The 20,579-nt window shown below is 32.1% G+C and overlaps 1 protein-coding gene and 1 pseudogene across 6 annotated transcripts; one reads left to right on the plus strand and one right to left on the minus strand.

Moving 5' to 3' along the window:
* Nucleotides 1–5,130: 5,130 nt before the first annotated feature.
* LOC107609448 (GDSL esterase/lipase At4g26790) lies at nucleotides 5,131–19,710 on the minus strand. 6 transcript variants are annotated; one of them, XM_021107198.2, is made up of 4 exons: nucleotides 19,247–19,692; nucleotides 16,296–16,785; nucleotides 9,779–9,887; nucleotides 5,501–5,644 (listed from the first exon to the last, which is right to left on the minus strand). In XM_021107198.2, exons 1-4 carry the CDS (start codon nucleotides 19,634–19,636, stop codon nucleotides 5,638–5,640), a joined length of 996 nt encoding a protein of 331 aa, XP_020962857.1. In that variant the 5' UTR covers nucleotides 19,637–19,692; the 3' UTR covers nucleotides 5,501–5,637. The 6 variants fall into 6 exon arrangements, 5 of the variants coding, with proteins under 5 accessions (XP_016166918.1, XP_020962857.1, XP_088349949.1 ...); XM_088493823.1 differs by lacking the exon at nucleotides 9,779–9,887 and adding an exon at nucleotides 10,064–10,324 and having other exon boundaries at nucleotides 5,518–5,644; XM_088493824.1 differs by lacking the exon at nucleotides 5,501–5,644 and adding an exon at nucleotides 10,064–10,324.
* LOC148550263 (uncharacterized) lies at nucleotides 12,067–13,880 on the plus strand (annotated as a pseudogene).
* Nucleotides 19,711–20,579: the final 869 nt, after the last annotated feature.

A 20,579-nucleotide genomic window follows, 5' to 3' on the forward strand; every position in this document is an offset into this window, starting at 1 on the left:
TTTTCTGAAGTGAATTGTTATGTTTTGTTTATCTTTTGGAATTTTTAGACAGTTGGCCTATGGCAAAAAGATAATTGTTAGTCGGATTGCTGTTTCATAGCTTTTTGCTAAAAAACACCTTTATTTTGTACAAGGTTTGGTAGTATGGGTATTGTTAGTTATGTGACTTCCTGTTTCGAAAGTCTTCTTGTTTGAATGTGCGTGTTGATAATTGTTATCTGTTATTTTCTAAGCAGGATAGGAAAAAATAATTGTAAATATAATTGGATATTATTGTATTTTGAAAATGCGGGGTGGTGTGCCTCATTAAAATCTCTCCAGCAAAACCCTCCTTAGGGATAAAATCTGGTAGTAGGAAAAAGAGTGCATCACCGTGTCCGACTTATAGACTAGCTAAAATACATCTTTAGAGATGATGTGTTCCAAGTGTTTGGTAGGATAGTTCCATCGAGCTTTTGTATTTTGTATGCTCCTTTGCCAATGACTCGTTGGATTCGAAATGGGCCTTCCCAATTGGCGCTTAGTTTGCCGTGTCCTTGTGGCCTTCGTATGTCTTCGACTTTCCTGAGAACTAGGTCTCCCTTCGAGAATTTCCTGAATTTGAGTTTCTTATTGTATTTTCGAGCTATAGCTCGTTTGGCCGCTAGTTGTTGTAATGCTGATTTGTCTCTGTCTTCTTCTACGAGGTCGAGCTCGACTCTTCTGTTTTCGATGTTGTCACTCTCATTGACGTTTGTGGTTCTAGTGTTTTGTAGGGATACCTCAATGGGTATCATGGCATCACATCCGTAGACCAGCCTAAAAGGTGTTTCCCTTGTTGACAATTGTTCAGTTGTGTTATAGCTCCACAATACTTCAGGGATAAGCTCGGCCCATTCTCCTTTTGAGTCTTCGAGCTTCTTTTTAAGACCCTGAAAAATGATCTTATTGGCTGCTTCGGCTAAACCGTTAGTTTGTGGATGTTCGACAGAAGAGAATTGTTGAACTATTTTGAAATTTTCTAAAAAACTTGCGAATCTTTAATCTATAAATTGTCTTCCATTATAAGTAATAATGAATTGAGGAATACCGAATCGACATAGTATGTTTTTCCATACAAAAGAAATCATTTTTTTAGAAGTGATTTTTGCCAACGATATTGCCTCTATCCATTTTGTAAAGTAATCAATGGCGACAATTAAAAATTTAACCTGGCCTGGGGCGGGTGGAAAGGGTCCAAAGATGTCTAACTACCATTTGTTGAACGGCCAGCATATCTCGGATGCGTGTAACTGCTCGGCCGGGTTGTGGATGATCGGTGCATGACGTTGGCAATGGTTGCAGTGTTTAACTTTGTTCCTGCAGTCTTGTTGTAACGTCGGCCAGTAGTAACCTGCTCGGAGGATTTTGGCCGCCAGACTTTGGCCGCCTATGTGCGTGCCACAGACGCTTTCATAGACTTCATCGATTGCCAGCCTGGGCTCTTCCGTATTTAGACATCTTAGGAGAAGTCTTGTAAATCCTCTTTTGTATAATTTGGTTCCGAATATTGTGTAGAAACTTGCTCTTCTTTTGAACTTTCGTTGATTTTAAATGTTATTGGGTATGTTACCTGTTTGTAAATAAGTTATGAAGGGTGATCTTCAGTCATCTTTCTGCGAGATACTCAAAATTATTGTTACCATAACACTAAACTCTTCGAGTGTTAGTTGAAATAATACAAGTATTGTAATTTGACTTCTTATTGTTGCTAATTTTAAAAGGATATTTACTCTATCATTTTATTCACGAAGTATATATATATAAAACTTTACACTCTCATATACTACATTTTATATTAGGCTCAAACCAAATAATCCGAAATGAATTACTTAAATCAATACTTCATGAGCTTATTAAAGAAAAATAAATATTAGGCTTAAACATCCACTTCATTTCCCGTCATTACTAACACATTTTTATGTAACAAATTCTGAGGATACATACTATATATAACTTTTGTTCTCTCTCGTGGTTATTATATGAAGGAAAAAAGACTAGACGTGTAAATAATCTTGCTATCATATTATTTATGGTACTTGCTCACATATACATACATAGTAAAATAATACATGTGGATCCTTCTTTTTTTTTTTTTTTTTTTTCTTTTTTCTTTTAAAAACAAAACATGTCTCAGTATGCTATGCATAATTATAAGGTGAGTTATATGATTGCACGGTGTTGAATGATTACAGGTTGCGAAGGTTTGACCGACTAATTTTATGATAACATGTGGCAAAAGAAATCACTTCATTAAGTGAATTAATGCGTAGTAACCGAGTCTAAAAATAGATTACTGTAAGAATATTTGAGAGATTTTTTCAGCTAATTTTTTTTTATTACTTCGACTTCAGTAGAGATGGCAATAATGGGGCAGGACAGAGCGGAGGATATCTTTTCACTTTTCCTTTTCGTCCTTAGATTTGTTCTTTATTCTTGTTTTGATTTTCGTTGTATAAAAATATTATCTCATCTCTATTTTTTGTAGATTTTTATTTTTTGTGGGATTCATTTTCCATCTTTTTATATTGATTAAAATATTATTACAACATAGAAAGATACTGTCAGCGATAAAAAGGGAAAAACACCGTAATCAGAGACAATGAAGCGGTTATAAGTGACGACACAATGAACACTAAGCAACAATAACAAGGAATATGGTTATAAAATTATGAGTGATTGAAATTTGCGAGTTCTAATCTTCTAGAGTGACTAGAAAATGAAATAGTATAATGTTATAAAAAAAAGGGAAGGCACTTTTAAAATTAGGGTTAAGTTTTTTAATATATATATAACATATGAAATGACTAAAAAATTTATATTAAAAATAAATTATTAAGAATATTTAAATAAATTTAATAATTCGAAAATTAGCGCGGACGGGACGGAAATTCCCGTTTGAGTTCCCATGTATGCCTCAGGAGAGTTTTAGCCCCATCCCCATTTTAAGAAAAATTTTTTTTTGTCTTTGGGTCCCTATTTAGAGTAGTGATCTCCACAGAGATTTTCGTATTTAAAAAGTTTTGCCATTTCTAAGCCTCACTGCGGATCAACAATATGAAATGAAAAAAATGGTTGAGTCTCCAGAAAAATAATATGATTTTTGAAAATATAATTTTATTTAATAGATAATATTTCATAATAATATGAAATTAAAGAAATTTTATTTATTACTTTAAAAAAAGATAAATGTTTTCCGTTTCAAAAAATTATTTGTGGGAAGTCTTCAAAATTTGAAATAGAATGAAATGACTTTGTAGTGTTAATTGGATTCAATTTCAACGAGACTTGTTTGTTTGAGTGATTTTTTTAAAAATTTTTTTAAAATAATTTAATATTTGAAGATTTTATATAAAAATAATTTTTTATTATCAATTATATTTAAGTATAATAATATAAAAATATTTTTTGTTTATTTATTATGTTATAAATATTTTTTAAATAAAAAATATATTTTTTAAAAATTATAAATTATAGTTTTTTAAAAATTATAAATTATAGTTTTTTAAAAAGTTTTTTTATTTTTTAATATTTTATTTTTACTATTAAAATTTTCTCAAACATATTAAAAAAGAAAAAATTATTACTACTTAATAGCACCTAAACAAACTTTATGTTTTGATATAATAATATAAAATTATTTTTTATTTATTTAATATGTTAAAATATTTTTTAAGCAAAATTTTCTATTTAAAAAAGATATAAATTATGGTTTCTAAATGGAACAACTCATTAGCCAATAACAAACTCTTAAATAAAATTTAAATCTACGACGAATCAGTTTTTGACTTGTTGAATTGGAGATAACGTAAAAAAATAAAAAACTAAGTTGATAGGTTATTATTATTGCCAATTATAATAAGTAATGCTTAGATTCAATAAAAAATGTATTTAAATATCTATGCTGACATAACATATCTGTAATTAGGGGTGTGAACCATTAAAAAATTAAAACAAATTTAAAATTTAACACCTAGTTTACTTAAAATTTATATTTCTATTCACTCATAAAAATACAATAAAAAGCAATAAAAATAAAAAATCATTATTCATAATTTTATTTTCTCATTGTTGAGACTTTTTATACAAATTATTCCATCATATATTTTATTTTACGATAGACAACTTATTATTATAAAAATATAAAATTATAAATAAAAATAGCTTAAATACATTCATAACTATGATTAATTAATTATAACTTTTTTCGGTAACTTAGTTATATGTTTATTTAATAAAGAAAAAATATTCATTAACTTCTAAACTATATAGTTGCAATTACAAATATGGTTTAATACTAAAAACAGACATACACTTCTAATTAATTTCTAAGGTAAATGAAACTTTTTTTTTATAATGTCCTGTTCATCTTAGTTTATATTACCCAGACTAAGGCCCATGTAACAAAAAATTATTTTTGGTCAGAAAATTTTTAAATGTCTTTCCAGTAATTTATTTCTCAATTACCGTACCACAGAACCTAATTGTAATATATGTATATTTGAGTCCCCTCAATTATTTATTTACAGTGACTTAACACTATCTATCAAGAACTTAGTTATCTGCTATATATACTTTTTTAGGCCTAAACACAACTCAGTAAGGCGCGATAAAATTCGAAAACCTAAAGTGAATCACTTGATCATTTTATAGACTTATAAAAAGAATTAGATATAAACATAAAATTTATCTTATAAAATACAATGCAAAGACAATCTATCCAATAAATGAAAGTCTGAAAATTCTAACAAGCTCTTTAAAAGGTTTGTAAATTCCAGAAGCTCGGAATTTGCACTTGGTGTTGACTTAGATCTAGTTTTGAGTGGTGTAGTAATATATGAGATATTTATAAGAGTCCTGCGAGAATTTTAAACTGCCACAAAATAGATGAGTGACATTTGATTTCTTGTCGACCTTATCGGCGCTAGAAAATTAAAATCATCACAACTTAGGGTTTCTTTTAATAAAAGAAAGTTACTTTATTTTGATTTGACATCGATCATAAAATTCTTTTAAATAAATTAAGAAAATTAGATTTAAACTAAAATAATATTTTATAATAAATAATAAATAGATTCAATTAACAGTAAAATTATACTTCTAAAGAAATTATTTAGCAACAATTTTTTATTGATAACTTTATATAAGATTGCACTATATATATATATATATATATATATATATATATATATAGTTAATTATTACACATGATATACTTTTTCTGGAATGAAGGATATGTATATAAACCAAGAGTGGTAATTAACATGAGAAGGAAGGCATATACATAAATATATAGCACATACATCACAATCTCATCAATTATATTCATTTTTAAATGTTACTACAATATAATGTGTTTGATCATAATGCACCTAGGTGTTGAATAAAGGTATATCATTTTGAAAGGAAAATTAATTAAGAGTGGATGAACATCATATAAAATTTGCAAGAATCTTTGGAAGCAAATAATCAGAGACAATATGGTTAGTCTTCTCTGTGGGATGGAAGGCATCCCAAAAGACATATTTGGAGGCATCAGTGCATGTAAGTGGATTCTGGTCACTGCATAAGTAGCTCATTTCAAATGTTCCTGTTGAACAACATGCCTTCTCTACCTCTTCATATCCTGAAATATAATAATATGCCCATTATGACAAGGAAAAAAAAGTTATTTAGTGGTGTAACTTTTTTTTTTTTTTTTGCTACATGTGGTATTTTAGAGATATAACTATTTATTATATTCTTTTGTCTATTTAAATTTTTGAAAAAAAAATAAAAGCTTAACATAGGATTAAAATTTCTATGACATAAAAGTCTAAATTTCAATATTTATTAATTCTAAAAGGAAAAAAAATTATGCAAAATTCACGCAAAATTAGAAAAAAAAACTGTATGTATAAAAAAAAGATATAATTATTCATGTATTTTTTGTTTATTAACTCAAAATTTTTAGAAATATAATATTATGACATACTGTAATGATACTATTTAAACTTAGTTTATCATCTCAATTTTAGGGATAATATTATAGTATTAGAAAAAGTTCATATATAGATAAATTTATGAGTAGTGTTAAGTAATAAGACGAGTTTTTTATTTTTAATATTGGGCCTAGGTTGGTATAATCCACTGAAATGCTCAAAAAAGTGTGTTTAACGTCGTTGTGGGAAGTCACTGACTACTACAGAAAAACGTCAACGCCATTTTCTCAGCCACGTCACTTTCATCTTCAACAAAATATCGGCGACGTTTTGCACAAAACGTCGCCGACGTTTTGTGTGCGCATGGTTAACACGTGGATGAAAAGTTGTCTCTCATTCTAGCGTAAAGATTTTTAACCTTAGTAATCCCTTCTCTTTCCCATTTCTTTGTCTTCTCTTCTCACTTCCACCACAAAACGGCTTGCTTCCATCCTTATCAATCTTACCCCACCAAAAATAAGAAAATTCACAAAGCAAAACGGCAGCACTCATATTGAGGACCAGTCACCACAACTAAACCAAAGCCATTCAGATAAATGCTTTAGTGACTGTTTTTTTTTTTTTTTGAACTGAAAGTATGAACAAAAATTTTTAAAAAATAGACTAAAGTTTTGTAATTTTTTTTAGGTTATTTCACTATTAATTAATAGTAAGTTAATTCATTGTTAGTAGTAGTAGTATCGGCGTTAGTATAGGTGTTAGTTAGTGTTAGGATTAGTTTTAGTAAATTAATTATTGTTAGTGACTTAATTACTGTTAGCGTTAGGTTAGGTTAGTGTTATTTAAAATTTAAAATAGTTATTTTGAAAAACAGAATTATTTATGTATTAATAATTGATTATTATTAATATATGTTTGGTATTTTTTTTTCTAAGAAATTTTTTTACTTTATAATTGATTTATAACTTTATTAATTTAAAAAACAGAATTAAAAAAGAATTAGTTAATAATTTTCAGAAATTTTTTTAACTTACGTAAAATATTAGTTTCAGTAATTATTAATTTATATTTTAGTTTTGTTTGAAATATTTAATTAAATCTGAATTATTATAAAAAGTATTTAAAGTAGAATTATTTAAAAATTATTTTAATTTTTTAAATTTACATAAAACATTAGTTTCAATTATTATTAATTCATGCTTTTAGTGATGTTAGTTTTGGTTGAAATATCTTTTAGTTAAATTTAAACTATTATTAGAAAATAGAATTGATTATAGTTACGTTACTTTTATTACTATTAATTTTTAGGATAGATTTAATCTTGGTTTTATTTTGGAATGTGTTTGTAATAAAAAAAATAGAATTATTAAAGATATATTAATAATAAATTTTCATTCATTTCAAATATTTTTAAAAAAAATATTTTAATTATTTAAATATGTTCTTTCTAATGCAGAGTTTAAAAAAGAGGAAGATGGGAAAACGTGACATCATACGTGCTGAGAATCATATTATAAAATATCTTTGATATCCTGTATATGTAAGTAATTTTTATGTTTACTGTAGTAGTTAATAATTAGTAGTTTATTTAGTAATCATCAATTATTAGAATATGTAGTGATTTAGTAAGTGTTGAATATAATAGTAGTCATGAAATGGTTATAGTAATTTACTATTAATGATTAATTTTTGTTTTCAGAGTTCAAGAAATTTGCACATGAGACACTTACAGCAAATAGACTCATATGATAATAGAGTGAAAGAACAACTGAAAGTGAGCGGGTTCTATTATGTTTCTCAAATTGGGAGGATCGTGTCTCATAGGCCGACTGTAGATGCACTGGTTGAAAGGTGGTGTCCGGAAACGCACACGTTTCATCTTCCATATGGTGAGTGCACGATCATTCTGGAGGACGTCGCAATGATTCTTGGACTCCGAACTGATGGTTTGCCGGTGACTAGATCAACCGATCATAGTACAAGTGGGTTAGAAAACGAGTGCTTGGCCTAATTTGATGTTGCTCCTGGGCCGAACGACCACAAAGGAAGCGGAATCAAGCTGGCATGGTTCTGCACCCTAAAGCGGCGCCAACATTTGACTGATTAAGTAAGTAAGGAAATTTATGTGAAATGTCACATAATGTGTCTATTTGGTACGACGTTATTTAGTGACAAGTCTGGAATCTCTGTGCACTGGAAGTATTTGCCGTTGCTTCGTGACTTTTCTCAAATTCATAAGTTTAGTTGGGGTTCTGCTTGCCTTGCGCACATGTATCGATCTTTGTGTCGGGTATCGAGATATGATTGCAAGGACATGGATGTTCCTCTGGCATTGCTCCTTGTGTGGGCCTGGATACGAATGCCGACAATAGGGCCTCTGCCGGTGGATACCAGCTTTCCACTCGCTCGCAGGTAATAAACCTCGTGCACATACTGTTTCCAATCCAGGCGCTGGTTTGCACAGCAGGAAAATATATGGCGACATGGAATTCGATCCACCTGAAACTCACCACAATCACAATGCTGAAGGCGCAAGTTTACTGCAAACTCCAACCCACTTGGCATCTCGCGCACTTCAAAAACCTCGTTCTGCCTATCAAATAGGTTAACTTGGATGTTCCCCGTTGAGCGCTGATTTGACAGAATTTTCTGAGTTGCATATTCAGAGAATAGTTGTCTTGACGAGCCTCAACCTTAGCTCTCTTCCTTGTGAATAATGCATTTAGCCTGTAAAAAGTTGCCTTAACAAGGGCTGTAACCAAAAGATTGCATGCTCCTTTCAATACTCCATTAATGCACTCCACTAGGTTAGTTGTCATATGGCTCCAACGATGTCCACCATCATATGTCAAGGCATACTGCTGCCGAGGGATCCGGTCTAACCACTGCTTGTAAGCCTCCTCCCGCTCACATAATCTCTGGTAACGCGTATCGAATTCAAGCATTATTCTATAATAGCCAATGTTGACAATTAGCCTCTGCAGGAGTGGTGCCTTGAAACTCCTCAAAAAGTTGGATGTTATATGTCGGATGCAAAATATGTGAATAGCTCTCGGATATTCCCATACTCCATTACTACGACCCACAGCTGAGATGATTGACTCGTGTCGATCAGAGATAAGGGCAACACCATCCCGATTAACTACATGTGTTCGCAAATGGCTAAGAAAAAAGTGACAGGCATCGGCAGTCTCACCTTCGACTATGGCAAATGCAAGAGGCACGATATTTCCATTGCCATCTTGTGATACTGCAACTAAAAGAGCTCATTTATACTTTCCATACAAATGTGTGCCATCAATCTAAACCACTGGCTTGCAACTTCTGAATGCTTTAATACATGGGTAGAAAGCCCAGAAGACTCGTGTCAGAATTCGGAGATCTTCAACTAACTCATCCCCTTGATAGCCATATGCAGTTTCATATTCAACAGCTACTGATGGTTCTTTTGCAACCATTGCTTCAAACCATGTGGGCAAAGCTTCATATGAAGATTTCCACCCACCAAATATTTTCTCCACTGCCTTTTACTTGGCCAACCATGCTTTGCGATAACTTATCGTGTAGTTGAACTTCGATTGTACTTCAGCAATGACAGATTTCACCTTTATGGATGAGTCAGCTTCAACTAATGGCTTTATCGCTTCTGCAATTGTTTCAGAGTCCAGTTTAGCATGATCCTGAGATATGGTACTTCTGGTGCACGTGTGACTACCATTGTACCTTCTTATCACCCAACAATACTGTCTTTTCATAAGACTAACTCTGATAAGCCAATCACAACTTGTTCCGTACTGTACGCATTTAGTATAGAATGTTGTTGGTTCTGATTCATTTACCCTGTAATCAACTCCTCTTCGGTATACTCTTTAACTGATGCAATAACAGCCTCTCTAGAGTTAAAGTCCATTCCAACGGCAAATTCACCGGCAGCTACAACAGTTGGGGCTACACCAATAATAAAACAAAAGTAAATCTAAATAATATTCTATTATTAATAATAATAATGAGAACAATAAACAGTAATAACAATTTTAAAAAAAATAATACTAACATAAAAGCAAAACAAATAATAATATTACCAATATTAAAAAAGTAAATAACAACAACAACAACAAAATTACCTGTATTGATGTATTCAGGAAATTATGGTGCATGTATGGCATCAAAATTCAAAGCATGCATAAAAGATGGCTCTCCATATGGATGTTGTCCGGTTAGTGCATTTGCAACATCAGCCACATCTCTTTCAACCATTATCTCATCTTCCTCTACATCTTCAGTTGGACCAACAACTTCATAATTTACTTCAAACTCTTCATCGCTTTCAGTATTATAACCCACCCAGTCTATGTTGGGTTCTGGAAAGTCAACGTCATCGATTTCTTCGAACTCAACATATACAACTCGATAAGTGAGGCCTGTGCTCTAGTTTGATGATAGGTAAAAAACATTCTTTGCATACTAGCTTCATCAGTCACATGCATTATTTGAAATTGGCCGAAACCACTAAATACTAGCACAGGCTGCCTATACAGAATATTTATGACTCTTTTTTGCACTTGATGATCTACACTTTGAGAAAGTATACTCTTAAGTCCTTCATATATTATTGAAAGAGGAACAACAATAACACTTGGATTCTCACATAAAAAACTCACACCTTCATGTGTATGAGATAAAATCTGACCATTATAATATATTTTTAAACTAATATAACCCTCCGTTTTATACCCTCCATTTATACACTCATTACTTCACTTAAACTTTAGTCTCATACTCTATTTTTACGTTTTAACACAATCCAAAACTTCTTTTATAGTTACTTTTATATTTTTTTATTCCCCCAGCACAAAACGTCACTAACGTTTTTACTTTTTCAGCAAACGTCCCTATAAAAAAAATTCACACAATACGTCATTGACGTTTTCTTTATGCAAAATTTCAAAAAAAAAATTATTCAATTCGTCGACGCCATTTTGTTTTGTTTATTAAAAGAAAAAAGTCACCCTCCCACAAAACGTTAAAGACGTTTTGTTTCTTTCAAAAAATTAAAGCAGGCCCATAGTAGAATAATACACAATAATCCTAGGTACCCCAATGGATTAGACAATTCCAATCTTAAGTACACAACACACACACTCCTCACATATTTATCACATTTTTTTTCCTCAAATGCATTCTCTAGAATTTGAAGTCTAGACCTTAGTAGTGGGGAGGGGGTGAAACGCCATCTGAGCTAAGGCTCTTCGACATACGTTAGTTTATAATATACAAAAAAATTGAGCCTAATAAGACAGAATGTTTTTTTTTTCATTCTTGGGTAAATTCATAAAGATTTCAGCTTTATGGGGGCTTGCCTAGCAATTTTATTGGACTCTCTCTTAGTTTTGGCAAGTTCTAAGTTTTTGTTAAAGATAAAAGGTTAAGTTTAATGCACTTATCATAAAAAAAAGAGTAAAGTATCATTTATATCCCTAACGTTTGGGATAAGTCTCAAACCTATCCCTAACGTTTTAAACGTCCTATTTGTGTCCCAAACGTTTCTAAATGTAGTCAATGTTATCCTACCGTCAAAATGAGAAACATTTCGCTAACGCCGTTACCTACGTGGATGCTGAGGTTGTAAGCCCAAAGCGTTAGAGAGACACGTCTGCCCCTTCGCGCCCATTATACCATTCATTGAAGGAAATACGAAACGTTGAAGAAACAGAGCACCTCAACGCTAGTGTGTTCCTTCCGGTTCTCCTCACCACACACGTCTGACACCTCTTCGAGGGTGATTGCAGGGAGGGGCTACAAGGTTGTTGGCGAGTTGCGGTTGCTTGTGTTGCATGAAAGATCGCACCTTTGGTCTGGCGACAGAGAGGTTTCCTTCGACCAGGTATGTACTAGGAAGAAATTTTGTTTCTTGGGTTTGTATGTAGCAGTTTGATGAAGAACAAAGGTCATATAGGAGATTGTTTACACGTTAGGGTTTATTTGAATTCATGTATTCCCAGAGAAATGTTCGCTGCGTACGTTAGTTAGGGCATGAAATGACTTGTTTTTGGTTTATCAATATGTGCTTATGAATTTACTAGTTTCACTTTGCTGATCTGATGTAACAGGGTCTGTAGTTTTTAGGATGAGTTATTTTAGTGTGACAGTTTACCACCATGGAAGCTTTGGTCTTGAAGGTGGCCTTTTGAAGTATTTGGGTGGGGAGACAATTGTGATAGACTACTGTAATGAAGATGAGTGGAGCCTGATTGAGGTTTATGACATAGTAAGCAGACAAGGGTATCTGAAAAAAGACATTGCAGCAATGTGGTACAAATCACTGGGAGGGAGTACAGAAGAAGGCTTAAGGATGCTGCGAACAGACAAAGATGCAATGGATATGGCTAATATTGGGATTAGGGAGGATATGGTGGAGCTGTATGTAGTTCATAAACCTAGTGATATCCATGAAGAGGTTGAAGATGTAGACATGTTAGGGAGTACTGAAACTACCATGCAGGAGCAGGCTTGTGGCTCTAATGGGCCAGGCCCAATTGTAACCTTTGAGGCCCATTCAGCAAGACATGTGGAGACAAATTCTGGCCCAACTGTGGAGGAAGTGAATGTGGGTGAGAAAGATGGCAATGATGAATCAGATGAGGAAGAAGTGGGTAGTGATGGCAGCGAGGACGAGGACTATACTCCCAAGGGTGGTGTAGATGACAGTAGTGATTCATGGAGTTCTGATTCCAGAAATGGTTACTGCTCAGAAGATAGTGCAGCGAGGTTGTGTTTGGGGACAGTGATGATGATAAGGAAGGGGCTGAGGGGTTAGTTGATGTTGACATCAGGGTAGGGGATACAAGAGAGGCTGGCACAACTAAAACCCAAACTGATGCAGCAAAAGAGAGCAGGGGTGACAATGACAGAGGTAAGGAGAAGGTTGCTGCAGGTTTAGGGGATAAGGAAGAAGGATATGAATCTGAAGATTTTCTTGATGTGCCTATTGTTGGTGATGATGAGGATGATAACAATGTTGCCAAGAGGTATCCTTTGCACAAGCAGCTAAAGGACATGAGTGAGTACAAGTGGGAGATTGAGACTCTTTATGTATCAAGAGAGGAGTTTAAGGATTGTGCTACTGCCTATGCTGTACATACTGGGAGGGGTTTGAGGTTTGATAAGGTTGATCTTCGGAGAGTGAAAGTCACTTGCGTAGAGGGTTGTAACTGGTTTGCATACTGTGGGAAGATGAAGAATGAGCAAACATGGCAACTAACCAGCTGCCACAACAAGCATAGCTGTTCTAGGGAGTTGAAAATTGGGATTATGCATGCAAAATGGTTGAGCAAGGTGTTTCTGAACAAAATTGCTGAGAATCCAAAGATAAAGCTGTCCACACTAATGAAGAAGGCATACAGTAAGTGGAATGTAGAGCTGACTAAGTCTAAAGCTGCCCGGGTTAAGCAGTTTGCTCTTGATGAGTTACAAGGAACGTACATAGAGCAGTATCGGAGGCTCTATGACTACTGTCATGAATTGCTGAGGTCTAACCCGGGTTCTACAGTGAAGTTGCAAGTGGAGAGACCACCAGAGTTTGCTTCAGAGAGACCAAAATCTGGTGTGGATTTAAGGCCTAAGTTTCAGAGACTCTATGTGTGCCTTGATGCATGCAAGAAGAGCTTCATGGCTTGCCGTCCAATAATTTGCCTGGACGGGTGCTTCATCAAGACACCATATGGAGGTCAGCTTCTCACTGCTATTGGCTGGGACCCGAACGACCAGATGCTGCCAATAGCCTATGCAGTGGTTGAAGCAGAGACGAAGGACACATGGACCTGGTTCCTTACCAATCTGTGTGATGACTTTGGCTATGACAAGATAAGGAGCTGCACCTTCATGTCTGACCAACAGAAGGTACTTGTTTCTAAACTTAGTTTTAAGGACCTACTTCATTGAACCTACTATTAGTTTTAGTTGTGTATGCTGCTGTTTGAACTGTAGGGTTAAATTCTTGTAGTGTATGCTGGTGTTTGAATTGTAGGGTTAAAATATTTGTAGTGTATGCTGGTGTTTGAATTGCATGAGGAAGTGTTTGTAGTGTATGCTTTAGGGTCTGAATTGTAATGAGTTACTGAATTACTGCATTAACTGATTTAATTATGCCTAACAAATAGATTAGCTGATCTAATTACTGCATTAACTATTCCTTGTGGGTTTTGTTATTTTGCTTTCAATCTTTTGTGCTTGTATCCAATGACAGCTTTATGGTTAATCATTAAGTAATATGTTACAGAAATCCTTGTTCTCATCCTATTAACTAGCTTGATTTAAATATATTGCAAAACCCAAAACTTGATTTCATTCAACTCTTTCACTGAAACAACATTGAATCTGCACAAAACTAGCCTTTCTTCAACCAAAACTTACAAAAACATCATTGCATTACAATATCATTCAGTTCAACAAAATAGCAACTACTTCAACATCACTACTATTTCTAAGCCAACATACAGAACACAATTTATCCATCTAACAATTTTCTCCTATAACTCATTATAACCAGCAACATCATTCTAGTGACAGTCTCCCAAATTTGGTTGCTGTTGTTTTCTCAAACACCAGTATTAGTGCAACTGTCCATCCAACCAAAGCAACTCCCACTGCAACCATGAACCTGAACTCCACCATATCCAGTTTGCCCTTCAAATTTCTGACCTTCATTCTTAACCTAGAAACTTGTGACGGATCCTCCTCTGGTTCAGCCCATACGAAGTAGCCACATTCTTCACCAACCTATACAAAACAGGACACGGCCGATTCACACCCATTGATGGTCAAAACACAAAACTCAACAACAAAAAAGGACATGGCTAAAGCTCACCCCGAAGTTAACGCAACCCCAGAACCTCCGCCCAGGATTTTCTGCCGTCGACGACGTTGCGAGGACAGGCCGTTCCCCACAGTAACATGTTGTCCTCCTTCGACGTGCTAGGTTTCTACTTCGTGTGGCTTGCTTGCTGCCTTGGGTCGCTTCAGATTGGCATGCTTCGTGCTCCATCTTCTCTCATGCAGGCAGAATCGCCCTTCAGAGGCGGCACATCTGCAACGAGAATCAAGGATTTGGGGATTAGGGTTTTGAAGAGGACCCTCTGCTTCTCTGCTTCACATTTATGTTTTTTTTTTTAATTGAATAACGGTCAGAAAACATGCACTGCCACCGTGTCACATAACGTCCACGTAGGCCACGGCGTTAGCGAAATGTTTCTCATTTTGACGGTAGGATAACATTGACTACATTTAGAAACGTTTGGGACACAAATAGGACGTTTAAAACGTTAGGGATAGATTTGAGACTTACCCCAAACGTTGGGGACATAAATGATACTTTACTCTAAAAAAAAAGTTTAATGCACTTAATACACTAAAAATTTATTTATTTTTACTATTAACTAAATATTAACTAGTTTTCTTAGTTAAATTTTAATTTTAACAAAAATTTATTGGCATGTTATTGCTTGTATTTACAGCAGAATACCACTTTTATTCTCTTGTATAACAGAAAAAAAATTATGATGATGAATCTCAATTAACTAACTTACCGTTACAGCACAAATTACAAAATTTAAAATAACGTAAAAATCCAATTAAAAAATTTTAAATTATAAAAATTTAATTATAAATTTAATAAAATTATAAGAATTCTCAGAATAATTTAACATTTAAATTACTCTTAAAAAGCAAAATAACTAAATCCTTATAATAAATCAAGTATAGTAGTCTCAATCAAGAGTTACAGGGGTGGACCTCTGTTAGGTATAATGCATTTAGTATGCAATTAATTCAAATTGGATGCTTGTAATTATTTAATTTATTCTCACACGTCAGAGACGAAATTTTGAAGGCAGATCAGATATTATTTTTGATAATGAAGTATTACACTGTTTAGAATTTTTTATTTTTTATTTTTTTGGTTGGTGGCTACTATATCTTGTTTAGATTGACTGAAAATGATGAAGAAAATAGAAAATTTTTATGTTTAATTCAAGATCATCCATAAAAAAATTTTCCCACAAGTCAAACAAATATGAAAGAAAATATATAGTATAAAAGGTGAAAAGGATTATAATATTATTCTTAATTTCAATATATAAAACAAAAATATCTTTTAAAATAAGTCATTCCAATTTTTAATCACTTTCATTCCTAATTATTTAAACATGAACAGAGAGAAAATCTAAAAAGAATGAGAGAAATTTTTTGTCTCGTTCTCTTTTTTAATTTTTTTTCCTCATATTTTATCTTTAAACTTTAAATATAATAAAACATGTTTCTCAACAAAATAAATCAAAGAAAAATATGAGAGAACCATACCATATGTGGAAGGCCTTTTAATGATATCATCAACTATGTCATATGCATTTGCTGAAATTGCTTTCAATTGTGGCAGTTCCCTATTAAGCTTTGAGATCAAATTCTCCAACTTGGCATTGAACCCCAAAGCCACATTGTTATATTCATCATTGCAAGCATGGTCTCCAAAGATATTTGTAGCCCTCTCCAATGGGAGACACCCCATAGGAACAAGGCCAGTTATGGATAATTTTCTTGCTCCAAGTGCATACAATTCCCTAATGAAATTCTCAGCAATTCCCAATAGAAAATCTTGGTATTGTGTAACTGTGAATTGAGCTCTTCTAGTTGGGAAAATGTAATAGTTCTCAAGAAAATCATTGGTTCCTAAGCTCATAAGATATAAAGCTTCTTGTATGATATGATTTGCCTTCTCTACTCCAAGATGCTCTCTCAATTTTACTTGGTACTCCTTGTAGAACTCTAATTCTTTCCACAATGGTATTACATTCTGTAAGATAATAATATGGGTTAAGTATGATTTTATTTTCTAAGATTTAGGCAAAAAATTTTATGTATTTTCAATCTTTTTTTGTATTTAAATTTGTCCTTAAAGTTCAATTTAATTTTAAAATCGTCTTTCACCATCGCTCCCACCTCATGTCCTTGTCATCGTCAAGGAAGTGGTGGTGGTCGTCGTGTTCTTCACGTTTTCAGCATCATCGTCGCGCCTCTCTTTCCCTTTCCTCTTTGTCCTTCGCCGTTCTGACTCACTGCCACCACCACCACGCAAGTCCACTGTCATTGCCATCACAGGCAAATTAAGATTCAAGTTCCTAATTCTTGTTCTTATTTATCACAATCTCTAATTTTCGAATTTATCACAAATCCTGCGACCGAGTTAACAGAGAATTTTGTAGAACATAGGTAGTGATGGTCTTATTTTTGTTTCTGGATTTTTTTTTGTTTTGTTTTTTGGTTTTTGTGAGAAATTGGAAAAAGAACAAGATGCTTGTTGTTCTTGTTAATGTCTAATTTTTCTTGTTAATGTTTATTTTGAGGAAAATGATGATTTTCTTTGTTTGTTAGTTGAAGTGGTGTTGTTGAATTGTTGTTTTGGTTTTGATTTATTTGAGATTGTTGTTGAATGTTGAGTTTTCTTGTATTCATGAATAGATGGCGATGGGATGGTCGTGGGTTGGGGGGTAGTGAGAAAAAAAAAATGGGTATTTAGCGGTGGTGGTATTGGTAACGATGTGAAGAATAGATGATGGTGGTGGTGAGAAGAGAAAAAAAATGGTATTTTTGTTATTTAAAAAATTAATTTGCCCAAAAAACGATTTTAAAATTACGTTGAACCTTAGGAATGATTTTATTTGTAAAAAAATATTAAAGATAAAAAAAAATTTCGACTTAAATCATAAAGACTAAAATTGTGTTTAATCCTAATCATATTCACATGAATTATTATTAATAATAATTAATTAGTTGACAGTAAAAGTAGTAATAATTTTAAAATTTTATTATAAATTTGATATTTTGTATAAAGTATTATTTTATTTTATTTGACTTATATAAGGTCCTTGTATATTATTTTGATGAGACTAATTTCAAGAATTTCAAGTTTGCATTATTGTCTTCTAATTCTATACATATATATGTAGTTCAATTTGGATTGAACATTTTGAAACTCGAACATTTTGTTAAAAATTACTTTTAGTTTATTCAAAACTGGATTTAGTTGTTCCTTTGAATTAAAAAAAAAGATTTAAATTAAAAAGTCTAGTTGGTTTAAGTAAAAAAGTGAGAATGAGAATGTTTACTTTCTTTTTTTATTTTACTAATGTGATAAAATATTTCTCGTAATGCTCTCCGACTATATGCATGCATGAATGGATTTTTTATTTTTATTAATATCTAACATGATAAAATAAAAGGCATGAATTAAAAAAAATAATTTACTCTTACGATCTCTCTTTTTGTTAGTTAAAAAAAAAAAAAAAAAAAGAACTAAAGATGCACTTCCAAGTACATGAGAAGATTCTCAAGAATTTTCACTTTCATAGACAAGAAAACAAAACCGAAAAAACACATGCACCACTTAATTGGGTAAAGACACTTAAATTATTCTGACACAAATTATTTTTATTTTTATTTTTATACTATAATAACTAACATAAAAGTGACACAATTCATTCTTTCTTTAAAAAACAAAAATGATGATGATCTCTTTTAGACCATGCACTATACTTCCCAATTAGTACATCATAAGATTCTTCTTAAATTATAATTCCACTTTATTAATTATTTTTAAAATAGAACAAAATCAATTTCTTTCTGTCTTATTTCTTTTATAGGTAACTTCAAATAATAATTCCATTTTATTAATTATTTTTTCATAACCAAAAATAGAACAAAATCAATTTTTTTCTGTTATTTCTTTTATAAGTAAAATATATTTTTTATTTTTAAAATTTGTGAAAAATTTAAAAAATATTTTAAATTTATTTTTAATTTTATTCCAAAATTTTTTTATTTACATCAAATATATTTTAAGTAGCTAAATTTTTAAAATGTTTAAGTCTAATTTAATAATAATGCATGATAATTATATCTAATTTATTTGTATCGAAGGTTGTTCTTGTGAAATTTTAGTTGAATTTATTGATTATTTTTACCGTTAACTTTATGTTTTATGTAAAGAAAACTGTATGCAAGTTCTGCTTCCATCGATTTTTTATGTGTATCCGACTCAGCTTTTTATTACGAGGTGTGTTCGGGGTCACTAATTTTTGTATTTTGTAATTATTAATTGGCCATCAATAATATTTTTAATGGTATAAAATTACATACAATGATAAAAGATCACTCACTTTTTTTTATGGTTAAATGCTAACCACAAAATACAAAAATTGCTGATCCCTAAACTTTCTCTTGTTATGTTGAAAGAAAAAAAATGGAAGCATACTTACAAGAACATGAGAAGTAGCATTATCATATCCGGTTCCAGCAGAAGCAAAACAAACACCAGTGGCAAAATCTTCAATGTTATAAGCAGGATCCAAGTATGCCGGAACTGAACTTTTCACCCCCAACGCCTCCGCCAGGAAATCCGGCGGAACCCTTCCGTTACTGAATCTTCCTGTTGGTTCTCCTCCTTCAAAGTCACGCCCATATGGCCTGAAATTGCTCTTCAGAACCGTCGCTATCATGTTGTTGTTTCCCGAATCCACCGTTGAATCTCCAAAAACTATCACGGCTGGAACGTTACTGTTTGCCTCCGAGGTTGGAATGGTAACCATAATCGTTAACAATGCCAAGAGTAGTAGCCATGATAATGCCAGGTATGTTATGCGCACCATGTGTTTGGTAAATTGTTTCGTCACTGTCTTGCCACGACTCCTTTAATTTTTGAGTCAATGTGGGAGAAGAATTTGAGCTACCCATACCAATGTATATCATTTATAAATGGTGGGAGATCATTATTACCAGAAATATTAGAAAACTAACTTTTTTTTTTTATTCATCGGTTAATTTTTTAAATTATTTTGTTTATCTTAAATTTTAAATCTTAAATTATAAATTTTTTTTAGACTTTAAATTATAAATTCTAAAAAATTGACTAATATTTAATTTTGATACACTAAGAATGTAAAACGGTTTACATCGTTCGAAAGTTGTACGCGTATAAAACTATTTTATAATTAAATTTAGGTAACTACTCAAATAAAAATGGTAAAAATATTTTTTCATAAAAATGCTTTGTTTAAAATATGACTTGTTATTTAGCCATATTTTAGATAAAGATAATATTTTTATAACATATGAAATCTAACAATACAATTTATCATCCAATGGTTAAAAAAAAATATTTTTATATGAAGACAATTATAAAGTTTTTATGATAATATTCACCTTAAATTTATATTTTTTTATATTATTATATATTATTATTACATACATGTGAATGAGCGATTAATTAAATGAGTAGAGAAAGGTTGGTGAGGGGTTTTTAATTGACTGCTTTTTCACTTTTTCTTTAGTGAATAGGTGCACGGTAGATGTTGAAGAACTCAAACAATCTTGAAAGATAGTTTCGTTATAGTAACAACACGTTCAACTTTTAATGGGACTGTTTAGTTCGTCAATACTCATATTTATTTAACTTTTATCCTACTTTTAGGAAACTTAAAATAAATGAATTGTAACGAATACTTTTTTTAAGCACGTGTGAAATGTTTAATTAAGTTTTTGTGGGTTATGCGACGTGCTGATAAGCATAACATGGTGTTTTAGGTTTTTTCT

Source organism: Arachis ipaensis, chromosome B7, assembly GCF_059453495.1.
Source record: "Arachis ipaensis isolate K30076 ecotype BB chromosome B7, ASM5945349v1, whole genome shotgun sequence".
In the NCBI taxonomy this organism is placed as follows: Eukaryota; Viridiplantae; Streptophyta; class Magnoliopsida; order Fabales; family Fabaceae; genus Arachis; species Arachis ipaensis.